General features: G+C 43.9%; 1 protein-coding gene across 2 annotated transcripts in view; it reads left to right on the top strand.

The window, feature by feature from the left end:
• The first annotated feature begins 263 nt into the window (after positions 1-263).
• Positions 264-20,662, top strand: part of LOC135509845 (kinesin-1 heavy chain) — a 40,036-nt gene continuing 19,637 nt past the window's right edge. For both annotated transcript variants that reach the window (XM_064930699.1, XM_064930698.1), the window contains exons 1-7: positions 264-632; positions 12,201-12,288; positions 14,002-14,180; positions 16,824-16,872; positions 17,645-17,700; positions 18,349-18,436; positions 18,879-19,003. In XM_064930699.1, the coding sequence (XP_064786771.1) occupies positions 504-632; positions 12,201-12,288; positions 14,002-14,180; positions 16,824-16,872; positions 17,645-17,700; positions 18,349-18,436; positions 18,879-19,003 (714 nt within the window). In that variant the 5' untranslated portion in view covers positions 264-503. The remainder of the gene's footprint in view (positions 633-12,200; positions 12,289-14,001; positions 14,181-16,823; positions 16,873-17,644; positions 17,701-18,348; positions 18,437-18,878; positions 19,004-20,662) is intronic.

Raw genomic sequence — 20,662 nt, 5'->3', positions numbered from 1 at the left:
CATTCATACGATCTGAGGGAATACTGGATAATCAATAACCATGCATTGCCATCAAGAAAAGCCAACATTATCTTCTCATGCATGAGTAATAGCTAAGTAATAACTGATCTCAACAATTAGTCTATTGATTGCCATAGTATATTCATTTATATAGGTCAATGATATGAACTTGCAGACACATAATCGACTAGACTGGATAGTGTACAGTCGCTACATCAGAGGGAGTGTTGACGATTTTGTGGTGACGTAATTTGGTATATGGGTCCCACGGACAGAGGGGGTGAGCAGCCAGTGATCCACCAGCATCATGGCTTCCACATTGGATATGAAGTGTTTTTAGCACACCCTAGAAGAAAATAGCCATTCATTGTTGAAAATCTGAGCCCATTCTAGTCTCATATTGGGACTGAGGGTCCGTGCCGCCCTCTTCTCTCCCTCGACCGCCTCTAGAAGGAGGATCTTCAGTGTTTTTATTGTGAGTTTTCATCCATAAATCGTGGAAGATGGCCGACGTACCGGCGGAGTGCACCATCAAAGTGATGTGCCGTTTCAGGCCCTTGAATAGTTCAGAAGTGACCAGAGGGGACAAATACATACCTAAGTTTCAAGGGGAAGACCATGTGGTCGTCGGGGTAAGTTGGTTTGTCATATTTCTTTTGTCTGCAAGCGAGTGTCCTCTGTGACAGTCTGCGCTGCGCCATTGACACGGTGATCGGCTCGGCCAGCAGTGTCACTAGTGTCTTCGCGTAGCTAGCTAGCTGGCTAACTGACCTACCTGTCCACCCGCATCAGCTGTGTAGCGTTAAACGTTAGCACTAAGCTAGTTCACCCACACCATCACCGATCGGAAACAGGACACACTATTGATTGCTAGCCAGTCACGTTTGTATCGTTAACTAGCTGTATTTCTCTGCTTTATCGAGTCAACTTTTGTCGTCGCAATGAACTAATCTGGCCGTGTCAGGTAACGTTAGCTACTGTAGCTGGTCAGTCAGCTGTCATCCAACAACAACAATGACAGGCAAGTGCTAGCTAACTTTAGCTAGCTAACTACAGTACCAACAACACGAGCTAACGTTGCGTTCAAAATAACACTCAACACACTCAACACCTGCTGGGAGTTCATCTCTAGCTATATCTAGCTAACTTTAGGCCAGCTGAGATGGCAGTGGCATATTATCTGGCCTAAAGTTAGCTACACCCAGACGCAAAGATGGTGCAGAATTTGACTAGTTAACTACTGTAACTGTTTCATCAACAAGATCACTGACAAGCCAGCTCCGATGACTGCCGCTGGGCCCAGTTGATTTATTTGGTCACCCAAGACTGGTGTGCGGTACATTACAAGACTAGAGTAGCCAAGTGCTTTACTGTATGAGGAGCAGAATTTACAATTCAGACAGAACACATTTAATTAACTCATAACCACTGTTACATTAGTAGATGTTTGTACGGTCTGTAGCTACAATGTCTGTTCATGTTGTTATAACGGCGGGTAGTGACATACATTTCTTCAAATGAGTGTAGTGCACTTAGGTAGCTACATGAGTTATTATCTCTGAAAAGATCTGGTTAATGTTACCACCACTGGCCCATTACTAAGTGGATTCAGGAAATGGCAGTTTGTTTGTTTTCTGTAGTCATCTGTCTGCACTCAAATGTCACTATATTCTCTATGTAGTGCACTACTTTTGACCAGAGCTCTATGGGGTGTATATAGGCAATAGGGTGCAATTTGGGACATACCCTTGACACCAGATACGGATAATGAAATGGGTGCCACTCTGTTATGACAAAAGAAGGAAATACCTCCCACACAAAGGGGTGCTTGAAGTAAAAAAAAACAACAGTTTTATATTGTTCTCTCTAGACATAATCCCTTTCCTTGATCTGTGGGGAAATTGGTTTAAAGAACTGTCTGTACATGTCATATCATGCCATCTTTTCATATTTGCACTGTAGGCCAGAAGAGAATAAGCACTAGATGAGGTATGACCACCTTTAGTCAGTGTTCAGACAGAGCCATGGACTTTGATTCCCTGGTCTGGACACACCTCACCAACGCCAACATAATGAAGTCTATAAAGGTTTATATAGTAGGCTACAAATAGCAAGCCGTTGAAGTTCTGTAACTTATTTGCACTGAGTGCATGTCCTTGCACATCTTCATCTTCAACTTCCCCTTTTACAATCCCGAGTGGCACGGCGGTCTAAGGCACTGCTTCTCAGTGCAAGAGGCGTTATTACAGACACCCTGGTTCGAAACCAGGCTGTATCACAACCGGCTGTGAGTGGGAGTCCCATAGGGCGGCGCACAATTTGCCCAGCATCGTCCGGATTTGGCCAGTGTAGGCCATCATTGTAAATAACAATTTGTTCTTAACTGACTTGCCTACTAGTCAAATAAAAAATGTAAAAAACAACACAGTAAGTTTGTATATTTTAAATGTGGGTAGTACATACCACCACTATACACAACACTACTATACAATATCACGCTTGTAGGACCTGGCCTAGATTTGACTTTGTACGGGTACCCTCTGTATATAGCCTCACTACTGTTATTTTATTGTTGCTCTTTAGTTATTTGTTATTATTCTATTTTCAATTTAAATGTTTTATTCATTTTTGACTATAGTTTCTTTTAGTAAATACTTTCTTAACATGTTATTCTTAATACTGCGCTGTTGGTTAAGGGCTTGTAAGTACGCATTTCACTGTTAGGTCAACATCTGTTGTATTCAGGGCATGTGACAAATGACATTTGATTTGAAGACTGAATAAAGAATGACATCATCATTCATGGGAAACACAGTATGATGACATCATGGCCATTGGCCACTGAAAGGGATGGTCAGTGGGGATATATAGTATATATTTGGGCCAGGGGTGGATCTGAGCTGGCATAATGGGACCTGGCCCATTTGCCTATATCATTCAGCCACAAAGTTGGAAGACAATAATCTATTATAGCGATAGAAAGTGATGGTTGTCTCCAGTGCTTGTTTTTGTTGACATTTTCAGGGCTTGTGATGTCATTACTTTCCCAGCGTATTATCAGAGCTTAGACCTCTTTTTCTGTCCAATCAGAGCTTAGGCCTCTCTGTCTCTGTCCAATTGTGTGCGCGCGTGCACACACACACACACGCAAACACACACACACACACACACACACACACACACACACACACACACACACACACACACACACACACACACACACACACACACACACACACACACACAGCTGGCCCCCTGGGTAATCCCCTTGTCTTTCTCCTGGCAACCAGCTGTTCCACCAATCAGAGAGAGTTCTGTTGGGTGTGGCTGTGTGCTTCCTCTGGGTTGGTGGGACTGTCTAGTGATTATTATTATTATAATGCCTGTTTCTTTCACGGATGCACCTATCCAGGGTGACTGACTCTAACTCACTTAGCTCATATTTTGTATCTATTTGAAATAATCCACTGTATAAATATAAAACCTCAATGGCAACATCTGTCCACTCCCTAGGCTTGGGACAAGTACCACAGACAGTCACCCTGGATAGGAGAGACAAGTACCACAGACAGTTATCTCTGCTCTGACGTTCTTGGCACAGTGCAAACCAGGGGAGCTGAGGTGGGGGGACAGATGATGCTTACACCTGGAACCTTGAACATACTGTATGTTTTTACTTCTCTCAGTCCTGATAGGCAGTCCTGAACCTTAACCAGTCAACTATTCAGAACCAGGATGTAGCCTTGACAATCTCAGTCAGCTTGGTACAGCACTGGAGATGGAAGAAACTAAACTAACAGTCTTCCCTCTAGTCTCCGATGAGACGGAGAGAGAGAGAGCGAGCAGTTGACTAGATCTAGAATAGAAAATGCAGGGGTGAATTATTCAGGCTTCTATTACTGCCCTGACTGTCAGTCCTGCTGCTGGTGCTGCTCACATAGAGAGAGCGATCACGTCAGCCTCCCAGGGTAGGATGCTGTCACATGATTCCACCATCTTCATACAGCCATACATACACACACACACACACACACACACACACACACACACACACACACACACACACACACACACACACACACACACACACACACACACACACACACACACACACACACACACACACACAGCACCGTGAGAGTGTGCTACTTTTAGATTCAGCAGTGGAAAATAACAAAAGATAGGTGGAGGAGAGAGGACTGAGGGAGGGAAGAAGAGTGAGGGGAGGGAAGAGGACTGAGGGAGGGGAGGGAAGAGGAGTGAGGGGAGAGGACTGAGGGAGGGAGGGAGGGAAGAGGAGTGAGGGGAGGGAAGAGGAGGGAGGGGAGGGGCAGAGGAGGGAGGGGAGGGGCAGAGGAATGAGGGAGGGAGGGAGGAAAGAGGGGTGAGGGAGGGAGGGAGGGAAGAGGAGTGAGGGGAGGGAAGAGGAGTGAGGGAGGGGAGGGAAGAGGAGTGAGGGGAAGAGGAGTGAGGAGAGAGGACTGAGGGAGGGAGGAAGGGAAGAGGAGTGAGGGGAGGGAGGGAAGAGGAGTGAGGGAGGGGAGAGGAGTGAGGGAGGGAAGAGGAGTGAGGGAGTGGAGGAAAGAGGAGGGAGGGAGGGAAGAGGAGTGAGGGAGTGGAGGAAAGAGGAGGGAGGGAGGGGAGCAAACTCGTCTGTAAACTTTATGATTGAGTTGGAGGCGTGCATGGCCACGCAGTCATTGGTGAACAGAGAGTACAAGAGAGGGCTGAGAACGCACCCTTGTGGGACCCAGTGTTGAGGATCAGCGAAGTGGAGACATTGTTTCCTACCTTCACCACCTGGGGGCGGCCCGTCAGAAAGTCCAGGACCAAATTGCACTGGGCGAGTGAGCCATGTTTCCGTGAAACAGAGAATGTTACAGAGAATGTCTCTCTGGAAGGCGACCCGTGCCCTAATTTCGTCCTCCTTGTTGTCTAGAGATTGGACATTGGCGATTAATATGCTAGGAAGCGGTAGACGGTGTGCTCGCCTTCTGAGTCTGACCAGTAGGCTGCTCCATCTGCTTCTCCTGCAGCGACCTTGTTGTTTTGGGTCGGCCTCTGAGATTAGATCCCATGTCCAGGGTGGAGGTCCGAAAAAACAATCCGCTTCGGGAAATACGTATTCCTGGTCGTAATGTTGGTAAATTAACATCGCTTTTATATCCAATAGCTCCTCCCGGCTGTATGTAATAACACTTAATAACGCTTGAGATTTTCTGGGCTAAAAATGTAAGAAATAATATATAAAAAATGAATTACTGCATAGTTTCCTAAGAACGTGAAGCGAGGCGAGCATCTCGTAGCACTATGATTTACATTTACATTTACATTTAAGTCATTTAGCAGACGCTCTTATCCAGAGCGACTTACAAATTTAAACTAGGTATATACTTTCCAGGCAGTTATTACCATTCTATTGCCTAGTAAATACAGAGTCTATAGGGGGGGGGGGGTCCAGTTGGCTAAAGCACTTCCACCCCCTGGGGCTGTTTATTCTGCACTCTGGGTGATCTTGTATTTATCACCGGCCTGTTCAATGGACGTGTTTGTACATTCAAGACAAATCAGATTTTCCCAAGGCAGACCAAGAAGCCGGTAGTAGTGTCTGTGAAAGACATCACTTATAAATACTAGAACAATGGTTTCACTGTGTCATCTCCACTGAGTAATTATTAGTATTTCAGGCTGCAGTATAGTGGAGGAGGTAAAGGAGCACTGCCTTCCTTGAGAACTTTGAACCTGGGCTGTACTACTGATAGTGAGGACAGGCCCAGCCTAATGTTGTCAGTACTGCAGTGTAAGTGTGGCTAGGTTGTGTTGTGGCTGGCTGTGCCACCATCTTGTGACTGATCAGTGGGTCAGGTCAGGTGATGTCCTGTACAGATACCTCTGTGGTTCTGAGTAGTGAGCAGTGTTCTAGCTGCTGTCCTGAATAGAGAGGTTCCTCGGAGCACAAACCCACATTTGCCTTTCGCTGTTCTACTGTGCTGCATTGATGTACAGTACCAGTCAAAAAGTTTGGGACACCTACTCATTCAAGGGTTTTTCTTTATTTTTTAATATTTTCTACATTGTAGAATTATAGTGAAGGCATCAAAACTATGAAATAACAAATATGGAATCATGTAGTAACTAGAGGTCGACCGATTTATGATTTTTCGACGCCTATACCGATACCGATTATTGGAGGACCAAAAAAAGCAGATACCGATTAATTGGCCAATTTTTACATATACAGTTGAAGTCGGAAGTTTACATACACCTTAGCCAAATACATTTAAACACAGTTTTTTCCAATTCCTGACATTTAATCCTAGTAAAAATATCTACATACTTTTCCTCCTCATGATGCCATCTATTTTGTGAAGTGCACCAGCCCCTCCTGCAGCAAAGCACCCCCTCAACATGATGCTGCCACCCCCGTGGTGTTCTTCGGCTTGCAAGCCTCCCCCTTTTTCCTCCAAATATAATGATGGTCATTATGGCAAAACAGTTCTATTTTTGTTTCATCAGACCAGAGGACATTTCTCCAAAAAGTACTATTTTTGTCCCCATGTGCAGTTACAAACGGTAGTCTGACTTTATTGCGGTTTTGGATCAGTGGCTTCTTCCTTGCTGAGCGGCCTTTCAGGTTATGTCGATATAGGACTCGTTAAACTGTGGATATAGATACTTTGTACCTGTTTCCTCCAGCATCTTCACAAGGTCCTTTGCTGTTGTTCTGGGATTGATTTACACTTTTCGCACCAAAGTACATTCATCTCTAGGAGACAGTGCATGTCTCCTTCCTGAGCGGTATGACGGTGTTTATACTTGTGTACTATTGTTTGTACAGGTGAACATGGTACCTTCAGGCATTTGGACATTTTTCCCAAGGATGAACCAGACTTGTGGAGATCTACATTTTCTTTCTGAGGTCTTGGCTGATTTCTTTTGATTTCCCATGATGTCAAGCAGAGGCACTGAGTTTGAAGGTAGGCCTTGAAATACAGCCACAGGTACATCTCCAATTGACTCAAATGATGTCAATTAGCCAATCAGAAGCTTCTAAAGCCATGGCATCATTTTCTGGAATGTCCAAAGCTGTTTAAATGCACAGTCAACTTAGTTTATGTAAACCTCTGACACACTGGAATTGTGATACAGTCTGTAAACAATTGTTGAAAAAAATGACTTGTGTCATGCACAAAGTAGATGTCCTAACCGACTTGCCAAAACTATAGTTTAACAAGAAATTTGTGGAGTGGTTGAAAAACAAGTTAATGACTCCAACCTAAGTGTATGTAAACTTCTGACCTCAACTGTATTTGTAATAATGACAATTACAACAATACTGACCTCAACTGTATTTGTAATAATGACAATTACAACAATACTGAATGAATAATGAACCCTTTTATTTTGACTTAATGCATAAATAAAATGTATTTAGTCTCAAATAAATACTGAAACATGTTCAATTTGGTTTAAATAATGCAAAATCAGTGTTGGAGAAGAAAGTAAAAGTGCAATATGTGCCATGTAAAAAAGCTAACGTTTAAGTTCCTTGCTCAGAACATATGAAAGCTGGTGGTTCAATATTCCCAGGTAAGAAGTTTTAGGTTGTAGTTATTATAGGACTATTTCTCTACACCATTTGTATTTTATATTCCTTTGACTATTGGATTGGATGTTCTTATAGGCACTTTAGTATTACCGGTCTAATCTTGGGAGTTGATTAAGCTTGAAGTCATAAACAGCGCTGTGTGTCAAGCATTGCAAAGAGCTGCTCTCAAACTCAGTAAAGTGCTGTTTGAATGAATGCTTACGAGCCTGCTGCTGCCTACCATCGCTCAGTCAGACTGCTCTATCAAATATCAAATCTGTCAGGGTTTACCAGAATTGGACCCAGACAAGGACAAGGAGAGTAGGAAGAAGGTGAGTATTTATTTACAAGTGAATGGGTAGATATATCCAGGTGGCGTAGCGGGCAGCGGTGGTGAGTTGATGGGAGTAAATAGGTGGATCCAATGGGGTAGCGGAATTCTCCGACGACCAGGCGGGAATGGGGTAAATGATCCGGGTGAGTAACTGAAGACAGAACAAACGGAGGTAAGTTTAAGGCAAGCAATACGTTAAAAAAACAACAAAACAAATTCTATCCAACTTGAGGCTGATACTACGGAACCGACATACTGTTCATGGCTAACGATCCGGCAGGGAATGGATGTCAGGTCCGGGCTTATGAAGAGGAGAGATGATGATCAGGACCAGGTGTGCAGATAGCTGATGGGATACAGGTGCGGGTAATCAGAACTCCCAACTGGCTACATTGCCCGGCAACCAGACAGGGTGCGTTCCAGGACGCCGGAAAAAACACTCCAGGGCAGAACACAGGCAAAAAACAGACTCAGGAAACGGGATTCGTGACAAAATCATAGACTTAATTATAATAAACACACAGAAATACAAGCCTTTGGTCATTAATACGGTAAAATCCGGAAACTATCACTTCGAAAACAAAACATTTATTCTATCAGTGAAATACGGACCCGTTCCGTATGTTATCCAACAGGTAGCATCCATCAGTCTAAATATTCCTGTTACATTGCATAACCTCCAATGTTATGTCATAATTATGTAAAATTCTGGCAACTGAATTACGGTCTTTGTTTGGAAGAAACACAGTTCACAACGAGCCAGGCGGCCCAAACTGCTGCATATACCCTGACTCTGCTTGCACTGAACGCAAGAGAAGTGACACAATTTCCCTAGTTAATATTGCTTGCTAACATGTATTTATTTTAAGTAAATATGCAGGTTTAAAAAATATATACTTCTGTGTATTGTTTTTAAGGAAGGCATTGATGTTTATATTTAGGTACATTTGTGCAACAAATGTGCTTTTTTTGCGAATGCTCTTTTGTTAAATCAAATCATCACCCGTTTGGCGAAGTTGAATTAGGCAGTGATCTGATGATAAATTAACAGTCACCGAATTGATTATATGCAATGCAGGACAAGCTAGTTAAACTAGTAATATTATCAACCATGTGTAGTTAACTAGTGATTATGTGAAGAATGATTGTTTTTTTTATAAGATAAGTTTAATGCTAGCTTGCAACTTACCTTGGCTCATTGCAGCCACAAGGTCCTTTTGACGCTGCACTCGCGTAACAGGTGTTCAGCCTGCCATGCAGTTTCCTTATGGGTTGCAATGTAATATGCCATTAATTGGCATCCAAAAAGGCTGATTATCGATTGTTATGAAAACGTGAAATCGGCCCTAAATAATCGGCCATGCCGATTAATCGGTCGACCTCTAGTAGTAACTGAAAAATGGTTAAACAAATCACAATATATTTTAGATTCTTCAAAGTAGCCACCCTTTGCCTTGATGACAGGTTTGCACACTCTTGGCATTCTCTCAACCAGCTTCACCTGGAATGCTTTTCCAACAGTCTTGAAGGAGTTACCACATATGCTGAGCACTTCTTGGCTACTTTTCCTTCACTGTACGGTCCAACTCATCCAAACCATTTCAATTGGTTTGAGGTGGGGTGATTGTGGAGGCCAGGTCATCTAATGCAGCACTACATCACTCTCCTTTTTGTTTAAATATCCCTTACACAGCCTACTTATTCATATAGGTGTTGTCATTCAGGCAGCTCAGGCCAATGGTCTGGTCTGACTTGTCTGTGTCTGTGAGTAGTCCATGTCCATCTGTTGGATAGGGAGGGGAGAGCGAGAGGTTTTAAAACAGACGTATATGGGGCCATATGTATCAAGCATCTCAGAGTAGGAGTGCTGACCTAGGATCAGGATGTCCATGTAATCTTAATCATTGTGATCTAAAAGGCTAAAAGGCTAAACTGATCTTAGATCAGCACTTCTACTATGAGACGCTTGATACATAGGGCTTCTGGTCTTAACCCTTCCTGGTTAAATAAAAGTTAAATAATTTTTTTTTTTTTAAACTGCCTATGAAGACCAGAGATACAATAGGGACCATGCATCTAGTTGTTCAGGCTGAACCGCTAAAGTGGCTCGAACATTAGTTTCATAACCTGTATGGTTGACTTTGATCAGCTCAGCCCACCTCTGTGGGTCCTCCCTGGTCCTGCTTGATCTCTCCCTCAGATCAGTCCTCCTCTCCCTCATATCAGTCCTCCTCTCCCTCAGATCAGTCCTCGTCTCCCTCAGATCAGTCCTCGTCTCCCTCAGATCAGTCCTCATCTCCCTCAGATCAGTCCTCGTCTCCCTCAGATCAGTCCTCCTCTCCCTCAGATCAGTCCTCCTCTCCCTCAGATCAGGCCTCCTCCTCCTCAGATCAGTCATCCTCTCCCTCATATCAGTCCTCCTCCTCCTCAGATCAGTCCTCCTCTCCCTCAGATCAGTCCTCCTCTCCCTCATATCAGTCCTCCTCCTCCTCAGATCAGTCCTCCTCTCCCTCAGATCAGTCCTCCTCTCCCTCAGATCAGTTCTCCTCTCCCTCAGATCAGTCCTCCTCTCCCTCAGATCAGGCCTCCTCTCCCTCAGATCAGGCCTCCTCTCCCTCAGATCAGTCCTCGTCTCCCTCAGATCAGTCCTCCTCCTCCTCAGATCAGGCCTCCTCCTCCTCAGATCAGTCCTCCTCCTCCTCAGATCAGTCCTCCTCTCCCTCAGATCTGTCCTCCTGGTCCTGCCATGTGTGTCCCCCAAATGGCACCCTTTTCTTTACATGGTGCACAACTTTAGACCAGACCTGTATGGGCCAAAAGTAGTGCACTCTATAGGGAATAGGGTGCAATTTGGGATGTAGCTTGGGTTGCTGTGGAGGCATGGAGGGTCACCCGGGTTTATTAGTGTGTGTATGTGCAGCTGATCACAGTGATGTTTTAACACTAATATGGTGTCCCATGAGGCTCAGTTGGTATAGTATGGCACTTGCAACTTCTCTGAATATTATTATTATTTAACCTTTATTTAACTAGGCAAGTCAGTTAAGAACACATTCTTATTTACAATGACAGCCAAACCCGGATGACGCTGGGCCAATTGTACCTTTTAGATAGCTCATCTGCAGGGTATAGCCCTTTACTGTGGGACACTTTATGCTGAGTCTTATGATGGAATAGTAAGTGTTTAAATTGAATGTCAGACAGACAGTTGTGAAACTTATTCTCTAATTTATTTTTCTCTCTGTCTCTCTGTCTCTCTCTGTCTCTGTCTTTCTGTCTCTGTCTCTCTCTGTCTCTCTCTGTGTCTCTGTCTCTCTCTGTCTCTCTGTCTCTCTGTCTCTGTCTCTCTCTGTCTCTCTGTCTCTCTGTCTCTCTCTGTCTCTCTCTGTCTCTGTCTGTCTCTCTGTCTTTCTGTCTCTGTCTCTCTGTCTCTCTCTGTGTCTCTGTCTCTCTGTCTCTCTGTGTGTCTCTGTCTCTATGTCTCTCTGTCTCTGTCTCTCTCTGTCTCTCTGTCTTTCTGTCTCTGTCTCTCTGTCTCTCTCTGTCTCTCTCTGTGTCTCTGTCTCTCTCTCTCTGTGTCTCTGTCTCTCTCTGTCTCTCTGTCTCTGTCTCTCTGTCTTTCTGTCTCTGTCTCTTTGTCTCTCTGTGTGTCTCTGTCTCTCTGTCTCTCTGTGTGTCTCTGTCTCTCTGTCTCTCTGTCTCTGTCTGTCTCTCTGTCTCTCTGTCTTTCTGTCTCTGTCTCTCTGTCTCTCTCTGTGTCTCTCTGTCTCTCTGTCTCTCTCTGTGTCTCTGTCTCTCTCTCTCTGTCTCTCTCTGTGTCTCTGTCTCTCTCTCTCTGTCTCTCTGTCTTTCTGTCTCTGTCTCTCTGTCTCTCTCTGTGTCTCTCTCTCTGTCTCTGTCTCTGTCTCTCTCTGTCTCTCTGTCTTTCTGTCTCTATCTCTCTGTCTCTCTCTGTGTCTCTGTCTCTCTGTCTCTCTCTGTCTCTCTCTGTCTCTCTGTCTTTCTGTCTCTGTCTCTCTGTCTCTCTCTGTGTCTCTGTCTCTGTCTCTCTCTGTGTCTGTCTCTCTCTGTCTCTCTGTCTTTCTGTCTCTCTCTGTCTCTCTCTGTCTCTGTCTCTCTGTCTTTCTGTCTCTGTCTCTCTGTCTCTCTCTGTGTCTCTGTCTCTCTCTGTGTCTGTGTCTCTCTGTCTTTCTGTCTCTGTCTCTCTCTGTCTCTCTCTGTCTCTCTGTCTTTCTGTCTCTGTCTCTCTCTGTGTCTCTGTCTCTCTCTGCCTCGCAGAGCAAACCGTTCCAGTTTGACAGAGTGTTCCAGCCTAATACGACACAGGAGCAAGTATACAACGCCTGCGCCCAGAAGATTGTCAAAGGTGAGCTCTGCTCAGACATGGTTTATGAACACTCTGCTCTACTGTAGAAGTTTGTTAACCCCTAAGGTTGATGTCCGCGCCCCCGCGTAAATCTAATTAGCATAATACAAAAATCCCCATTAAAATGCGTCAGTTTAAGCAGGAGATATGTTGTTTTGTTTTGCATTGCGTCTCAAACCACCACATCTACCATGTCTCACATCTTCGGTGAAAGCTGACAGAGCTCGAGCGGTGTTTGTCAGACCATGAGACATCCCCCCAAAAAACGGTTCTCTCACAAAATCGTCTGTAGCGTCTGAACAGTTTATCAAACTATTATGAGATATGAGACTCACAAACACGATGATGTTCTCCGTTTTACTCACAAGCGTCTTGGGACTCGTCTGTAGTCGGTACAGTCGATCTGCCAACTTCTGTCCCAACCTTTTGGGTTACAAACTAATATGATTCATCTGTGCAAAGGTGGGACTATCACGAGCACGTCCATGTCGGTTTTGTTGCTCTAGGACGCCCACAGGCCCACAGGCCTCACAAGACTCATCTGGGTCCCACAGTACCAGTTAAAAAAATGTATGGAAGTATACTGTATATGGAGACTGTTTACCGCCCAAAGTATTGGGTTAAATACATGTAAATAGTACCCACAGAGTTCCTCTGTCCAGTGTCTGCGTTCTTTTGCCCGTCTTAATCTTTTATTTTTATTGGCCAGTCTGAGATATGGCTTTTTCTTTGCAACTCTGCCTAGAAGGCCAGAATCGCGGAGTCGCCTCCTCACTGTTGACGTTGAGACTGGTGTTTTGCAGGTACTATTTAATGAAGCTGCCAGTTGAGGACTTGTGAGGCGTCTGTTTCTCAAACTAGACACTCTAATGTACTTGTCTTCTTACTCAGTTGTGCACTGGGGCCTCCCACCCCTCTTTCTATTCTGGTTAGAGCCCGTTTGCGCTGTACAGTGAATGGAGTAGTACACAGCGTTGTACGAGATCTTCAGTTTCTTGGCAATTTCTCGCATGGAATAGCCTTTATTTCTCAGAACAAGAATAGACTGACGAGTTTCAGAAGAAACTTTGTTTCTGGCCATTTTGAGCCTGTAATCGAACCCACAAATGCTGATGCTCCAGATACTCAACTAGTCTAAAGAAGACCAGTTTTATTGTTTCTTAAATCGGAACAACAGTTTTCAGCTGTGCTAACATAATTGCAAAAGGGTTTTCTAATGATCAATTAGCCTTTTAAAATTATAAACTGGGATTAGCTAACACAATGTGCCATTGGAACACACAAGTGATGGTTGCTGATAATGGGCCTCTGTACGCCTACGTAGATATTCCATTAAAAATCAGCCATTTCCAGCTACAATAGTCATTTACAACATTAACAATGTCTACACTGTATTTCTGATCATTTTGATGTAATTTTAATGGACAAAAAAATTGCTTTTCTTTCAAAAACAGGAACATTTCTAAGTGACACCAAACTTTTGAACTGAAGTGTGTGTGTGTGTGTGTGTGTGTGTGTGTGTGTGTGTGTGTGTGTGTGTGTGTGTGTGTATTTCTTTGTGTGTGTGTGTGTGTGTGTGTGTGTGTGTGTGTGTGTGTGTGTGTGTGTGTATTTCTTTGTGTGTGTGTGTGTGTATTTCTTTGTGTGTGTGTTTCGGGGGATTTGGGTATATATACCATCTTGGATTAACATTGATTCCTCTTCTTCTTCCAGATGTTCTGGAGGGGTACAACGGGACAATATTTGCATATGGACAGACGTCATCCGGCAAAACCCACACGATGGAGGGTAACCTTCATGACACAGACGGGATGGGGATCATCCCCAGGATAGTACAGGACATCTTCAACTACATCTACTCTATGGACGAGAACCTGGAGTTCCACATCAAGGTAGCTACTGGCTAGAGCTCTACTACACCAGAACATAGAGTTCCAAATCAAGGTAGCTACTGGCTAGAGCTCTACTACACCAGAACATAGAGTTCCACATCAAGGTAGCTACTGGCTAGAGCTCTACTACACCAGAACATAGAGTTCTACATCAAGGTAGCTACTGGCTAGAGCTCTACTACACCAGAACATATAGTTCTACCTCAAGGTAGCTACTGGCTAGAGCTCTACTACACCAGAACATAGAGTTCTACCTCAAGGTAGCTACTGGCTAGAGCTCTACTACACCAGAACATATAGTTCTACCTCAATGTAGCTACTGGCTAGAGCTCTACTACACCAGAACATAGAGTTCCACATCAATGTAGCTACTGGCTAGAGCTCTACTACACCAGAACATATAGTTCTACATCAAGGTAGCTACTGGCTAGAGCTCTACTACACCAGAACATAGAGTTCTACCTCAATGTAGCTACTGGCTAGAGCTCTACTACACCAGAACATAGAGTTCTACATCAAGGTAGCTACTGGCTAGAGCTCTACTACACCAGAACATATAGTTCTACATCAAGGTAGCTACTGGCTAGAGCTCTACTACACCAGAACATATAGTTCTACATCAAGGTAGCTACTGGCTAGAGCTCTACTACACCAGAACATAGAGTTCTACCTCAAGGTAGCTACTGGCTAGAGCTCTACTACACCAGAACATAGAGTTCAACATCAAGGTAGCTACTGGCTAGAGCTCTACTACACCAGAACATAGAGTTCTACATCAAGGTAGCTACTGGCTAGAGCTCTACTACACCAGAACATAGAGTTCTACATCAAGGTAGCTACTGGCTAGAGCTCTACTACACCAGAACATATAGTTCTACCTCAATGTAGCTACTGGCTAGAGCTCTACTACACCAGAACATAGAGTTCCACATCAAGGTAGCTACTGGCTAGAGCTCTACTACACCAGAACATATAGTTCTACCTCAATGTAGCTACTGGCTAGAGCTCTACTACATCAGAACATATAGTTCTGCATCAAGGTAGCTACTGGCTAGAGCTCTACTACACCAAAACATAGAGTTCAACATCAAGGTAGCTACTGGCTAGAGCTCTACTACACCAGAACATAGAGTTCTACATCAAGGTAGCTACTGGCTAGAGCTCTACTACACCAGAACATATAGTTCTACCTCAATGTAGCTACTGGCTAGAGCTCTACTACACCAGAACATAGAGTTCTACCTCAATGTAGCTACTGGCTAGAGCTCTACTACACCAGAACATAGAGTTCTACCTCAATGTAGCTACTGGCTAGAGCTCTACTACACCAGAACATAGAGTTCTACCTCAATGTAGCTACTGGCTAGAGCTCTACTACACCAGAACATAGAGTTCTACATCAAGGTAGCTACTGGCTAGAGCTCTACTACACCAGAACATAGAGTTCTACATCAAGGTAGCTACTGGCTAGAGCTCTACTACACCAGAACATAGAGTTATACATCAAGGTAGCTACTGGCTAGAGCTCTACTACACCAGAACATATAGTTCTACCTCAATGTAGCTACTGGCTAGAGCTCTACTACACCAGAACAGGGTTCTACCTCCAATGTAGCTACTGGCTAGAGCTCTACTACACCAGAACATAGAGTTCTACCTCAATGTAGCTACTGGCTAGAGCTCTACTACACCAGAACATATAGTTCTACCTCAATGTAGCTACTGGCTAGAGCTCTACTACACCAGAACATAGAGTTCTACCTCAATGTAGCTACTGGCTAGAGCTCTACTACACCAGAACATAGAGTTCTACCTCAATGTAGCTACTGGCTAGAGCTCTACTACACCAGAACATAGAGTTCTACCTCAATGTAGCTACTGGCTAGAGCTCTACTACACCAGAACATAGAGTTCTACCTCAATGTAGCTACTGGCTAGAGCTCTACTACACCAGAACATAGAGTTTGATTTGATTTGATTTGAGTTCTACATCAAGGTAGCTACTGGCTAGAGCTCTACTACACCAGAACATAGAGTTCTACATCAAGGTAGCTACTGCCTACAACTCTACTACATCAGAACATAGAGTTCTACATCAAGGTAGCTACTGCCTAGAGCTCTACTACATCAGAACATAGAGTTCTACATCAAGGTAGCTACTGCCTAGAGCTCTACTACATCAGAACATAGAGTTCTACATCAAGGTAGCTACTGCCTACAGCTCTACTACACCAGAACATAGAGTTTGATTTGATTTGATTTGAGTTCTACATCAAGGTAGCTACTGGCTAGAGCTCTACTACACCAGAACATAGAGTTCTACATCAAGGTAGCTACTGCCTAGAGCTCTACTACATCAGAACATAGAGTTCTACATCAAGGTAGCTACTGGCTACAGCTCTACTACACCAGAACATAGAGTTATACATCAAGGTAGCTACTGGCTACAGCTCTACTACACCAGAACATAGAATTCTACATCAAGGTAGCTACTGGCTAGAGCTCTACTACACCAGAGTTGAATTGCTTTACAGTAGCTAGTTGAAAGACATTCAGTAGAATCACTTTAGTTGACAGGGTTTTAAAACCTGTTGATTTGTCTCTCTGAATACTTTCTAATGAGACACTCCTCTTATTTTCCAGGTTTCATATTATGAAATTTACTTGGACAAGATTCGGGACCTCTTGGATAGTAAGTCTTAGGCAGAGTGAACACAGTGTGTGTCCTAAATGGAAGGCCTATTACCTACGTAGTGCACTACTTTAGACCATAGCCCTATGGGCCCTGGTTAAAACTAGTGCACTACGTAGGGAATAAGGTGCCATTTAGGACACGTCGTGTATAGCGTGCCTCTACTCCTGGCTTGTGGCCATGCTGGTGTGTATAATTGGCTAGTTTACATCGCTGTCTGTTAAAAGGAGCTGATTGATGAAATGTTGCCTGTTGAAACAGGAAAGGGTGGATAGTGGTGTTCAGGACGTCAGCTGGAAATGCTGTTACTGATATTAGAATGAATAGTCTGTTCATGTTTGGACCGAAGAGAAAGAATGTCTGCATTGTGCCTCTGTAAACATGGTGTATTTGTATCGGTCGTTAAGTTTTCCTCACCCAGTTTGAGCATGATGTTTCTTCACACACACGCTATGATACTTAAATGGCTAGTTCCATCTCCATTTGGACAGGGCTTTCTGTTGTGGCTCCAGAACTATCCAGAATAGTCCCCAGTAAGAGTGTCTAACTCGTTCCATTGAGGGCCTATTGCCTGCAGGTTTTTGTGATTTTTTTCCCTTCAGTTAAGATCTAGACAACCATGTGAGGGGAGTTCCTTACTAATTAGTGACCTTAATTCATCAATCAAGTACAAAGGAGTAGCGAAAACCCGCAGACACGCGGCCCTCTGTGGAAGGAGGTTGACATCCCTGGTTTAGAGTCTTGACTATGTTGCATGTTTCCTTCTCTCCAGTGTCAAAGACCAACCTGTCAGTGCATGAAGACAAAAACAGAGTTCCCTATGTCAAGGTGAGTCTTTAGTCCAGAAATGAACTAAACGTCCTCACTGAGTTACTCACCCAGTACACTGTCTGAGTTAAGACTGCAGCCACCTAATGACATAAAACATGGTGTCACCTGACATAGACAATGTAGCGATTCCCTATGAAAAGACAGGCTCTGAAGCTACTCAACTGTATACATGCACCACTCTGTCTTAGGATAAAACTGCTTAAAGCCATTTATATCACTCTAACTCTCTCAGGATAAAACTGTTTAAAGCCATTTATATCACTCTAACTCTCTTAGGATAAAACTGTTTAAAGCCATTTATATCACTCTAACTCTCTTAGGATAAAACTGTTTAAAGCCATTTATATCACTCTAACTCTCAGGATAAAAGTGACTGTTTAAAGCCATTTATATCACTCTAACTCTCTCAGGATAAAAGTGACTGTTTAAAGCCATTTATATCACTCTAACTCTTAGGATAAAAGTGACTGTTTAAAGCCATTTATATCACTCTAACTCTTAGGATAAAACTGCTTAAAGCCATTTATATCACTCCGACTCTCTTAGGATAAAAGTGACTGCATAAAGCCATTTATTTTTGTTATTACATTAAGAGTTGATAAGATGGTCCAGTGTCGTCACATCATAGGTTTTCTTTGTCCCCAGGGATGCACTGAGAGATTTGTCTGCAGCCCAGAGGAAGTCATGGACACCATTGATGAAGGCAAATCTAACAGACATGTAGCAGTTACAAGTAAGAGTATGCCATAAGGTCCATCCCAAATGGCACCCTATTCCCTTTATAGTGCACTACTTTTGACCAGTGCCCCATTCCCTTTATAGTGCACTACTTTTGACCAGGGCCCCATTCCCTTTATAGTGCACTACTTTTGACCAGGGCCCCATTCCCTTTATAGTGCACTACTTTTGACCAGGGCCCCATTCCCTTTATAGTGTACTACTTTTGACCAGGGCCCCATTCCCTTTATAGTGCACTACTTTTGACCAGGGCCCCATTCCCTTTATAGTGCACTACTTTTGACCAGGGCCCCATTCCCTTTATAGTGCACTACTTTTGAGGGCTCCGGTCGATGAAGGGAATAGGGTGCTTTTTCAGACACAACCAGTCTCTATTTGTGTGTTATTATTCTACCTGCCTGATCAGCGCTGATCCCAGATCTGTTGTCTTGTCTCAGACATGAATGAGCACAGCTCCAGAAGTCACAGTATCTTCCAGATCAACGTGAAGCAGGAGAACACTGCTACAGAGCAGAAACTGAGCGGAAAGCTCTACCTCGTCGACCTGGCTGGAAGTGAAAAGGTATGAAAAGACTATCTGAGGTTAGCTTATTGCAGGTTCAGGAACAAAACAGTGGAAAGAGAAACCTGCTCACTGGTCCTGTTCTGATGAAGGCAGACAACCGATTCCGATATGTCATTTTTGTAAAGGGATACATACTGGCAAGAGCAGTGTGCAGGCTTTCTTTTTTTAGAGAAAAGTTACAACAACAACACAACATGTATGAGTCAAAACATCCTGATGACTCTACTAACTGCCTGCCTGCAGTTGCCTGTGGTTCTCTCTCTCTACTGCTCTCTCTCTCTCTCTCTCTCTCTCTCTCTCTCTCTCTCTCTCTCTCTCTCCTGCTCTCTCTCTCTCTCTCCTGCTCTCTCTCTCTCTCTCTCTCTCTCTCTCTCTCTCTCTCTCTCTCTCTCTCTCTCTCTCTTCGCTGGTCGCTCTCTCCTCTCTCTCTCTCTCTCTCTCTCTCTCTCTCTCTCTCTCTCTCTCTTCGCTGGTCGCTCTCTCTCTCCTGTTCTCTCTCTCTACTGCTCTCTCTCTCAATTCAATTTCAATTTAAGGGGCTCTATTGGCATGGGAAACATATGTTAACATTGCCAAAGCAAGAGTGAATAGTTCCAAAAGAATTACCACATTTCAAATGTCACATTATGTTTATATACAGTGTTGTAATTTATTTATTGAACCTTTATTTAACTAGGCAAGTCAGTTAAGAACAAATTCTTATCTACAATGACGGCCTACCGGGGAACAGTGGGTTAAATGCCTTGTTCAGGGGAAGAACAACAGATTTTTACCTTGTCAGCTCGGGGATTTGAACTTGCAACCTTTCGGTTACTGGCCCAATGCTCTAACTTGGCAGTAGAAACCCTACACAGTATATTTGACCTCTCAGCTTCCCTATCAAATCTAAACATTTCAAGCAGACCTAAGAAAGTAGTTTTTTTGGTAGGTTTCCACACTCTTTCCTTCCATCAATAGCATTTGTTAATATTATTCAGTTGCTTTGGCTTTGATGCCTCATGATTGAGCATAGCTCTGTTCAAGTAGACTGTGATTTTGCTGTGGTCTGATAGGGGTGTCAGTGGGCTGACTGTGAACTCTGAGAGACTCTGGGTTGAGGTCAGTGATAACGTAGTCGTCAGTACTACTGCCAAAAGATGAGTGTTCCTACCATAGGAGTCCTCTCGAAGCCTACCATTGACAATGTAAATACCCAGCGTGCGACAGAGCTGCAGTAGTTGTGACCCATTTTTGTTGGTTATTTTGTCGTAATTGTGTCAAGGGGAGCATATGGGGGAGGGAATACTGTCACCTACAGGCAGGTGTTTGTCCCCCTGTGTGCTGAGGGTGTCAGGTTCTTGTCCGGTTCTGGCATTTAGGTCACCACAGACTCTTTCTCTCTCTCCTGCTTTCTCTCTCTCTCTTCTGCTTTCTCTCTCTCTGTCGCTCTCTTTCTCTGCTGCTCTCTCCCTCTTCTCTTTCTCTGCTGCTCTCTCTCCTGCTTTCTCTCTCTCTGTTGCTCTCCTTCTCTGCTGCTCTCTCCCTCTTCTCTGCTCTCTATCTCTCTTTCACCCTCTCTCTCTCTCTCTCTCTCTCTCTCATTCTCTTCTGCTGCACTCTCTTTTACCCCCCCCCCCTCTAGATTTATCTCTGAGTAAATGTACATATCCCACCACG

This window comes from Oncorhynchus masou, chromosome 3 (assembly GCF_036934945.1).
Source record: "Oncorhynchus masou masou isolate Uvic2021 chromosome 3, UVic_Omas_1.1, whole genome shotgun sequence".
NCBI lineage: Eukaryota > Metazoa > Chordata > Actinopteri > Salmoniformes > Salmonidae > Oncorhynchus > Oncorhynchus masou.
Note: the sequence above shows the minus strand (reverse complement) of the source record. Positions and strands in the feature narration are given on the sequence as shown.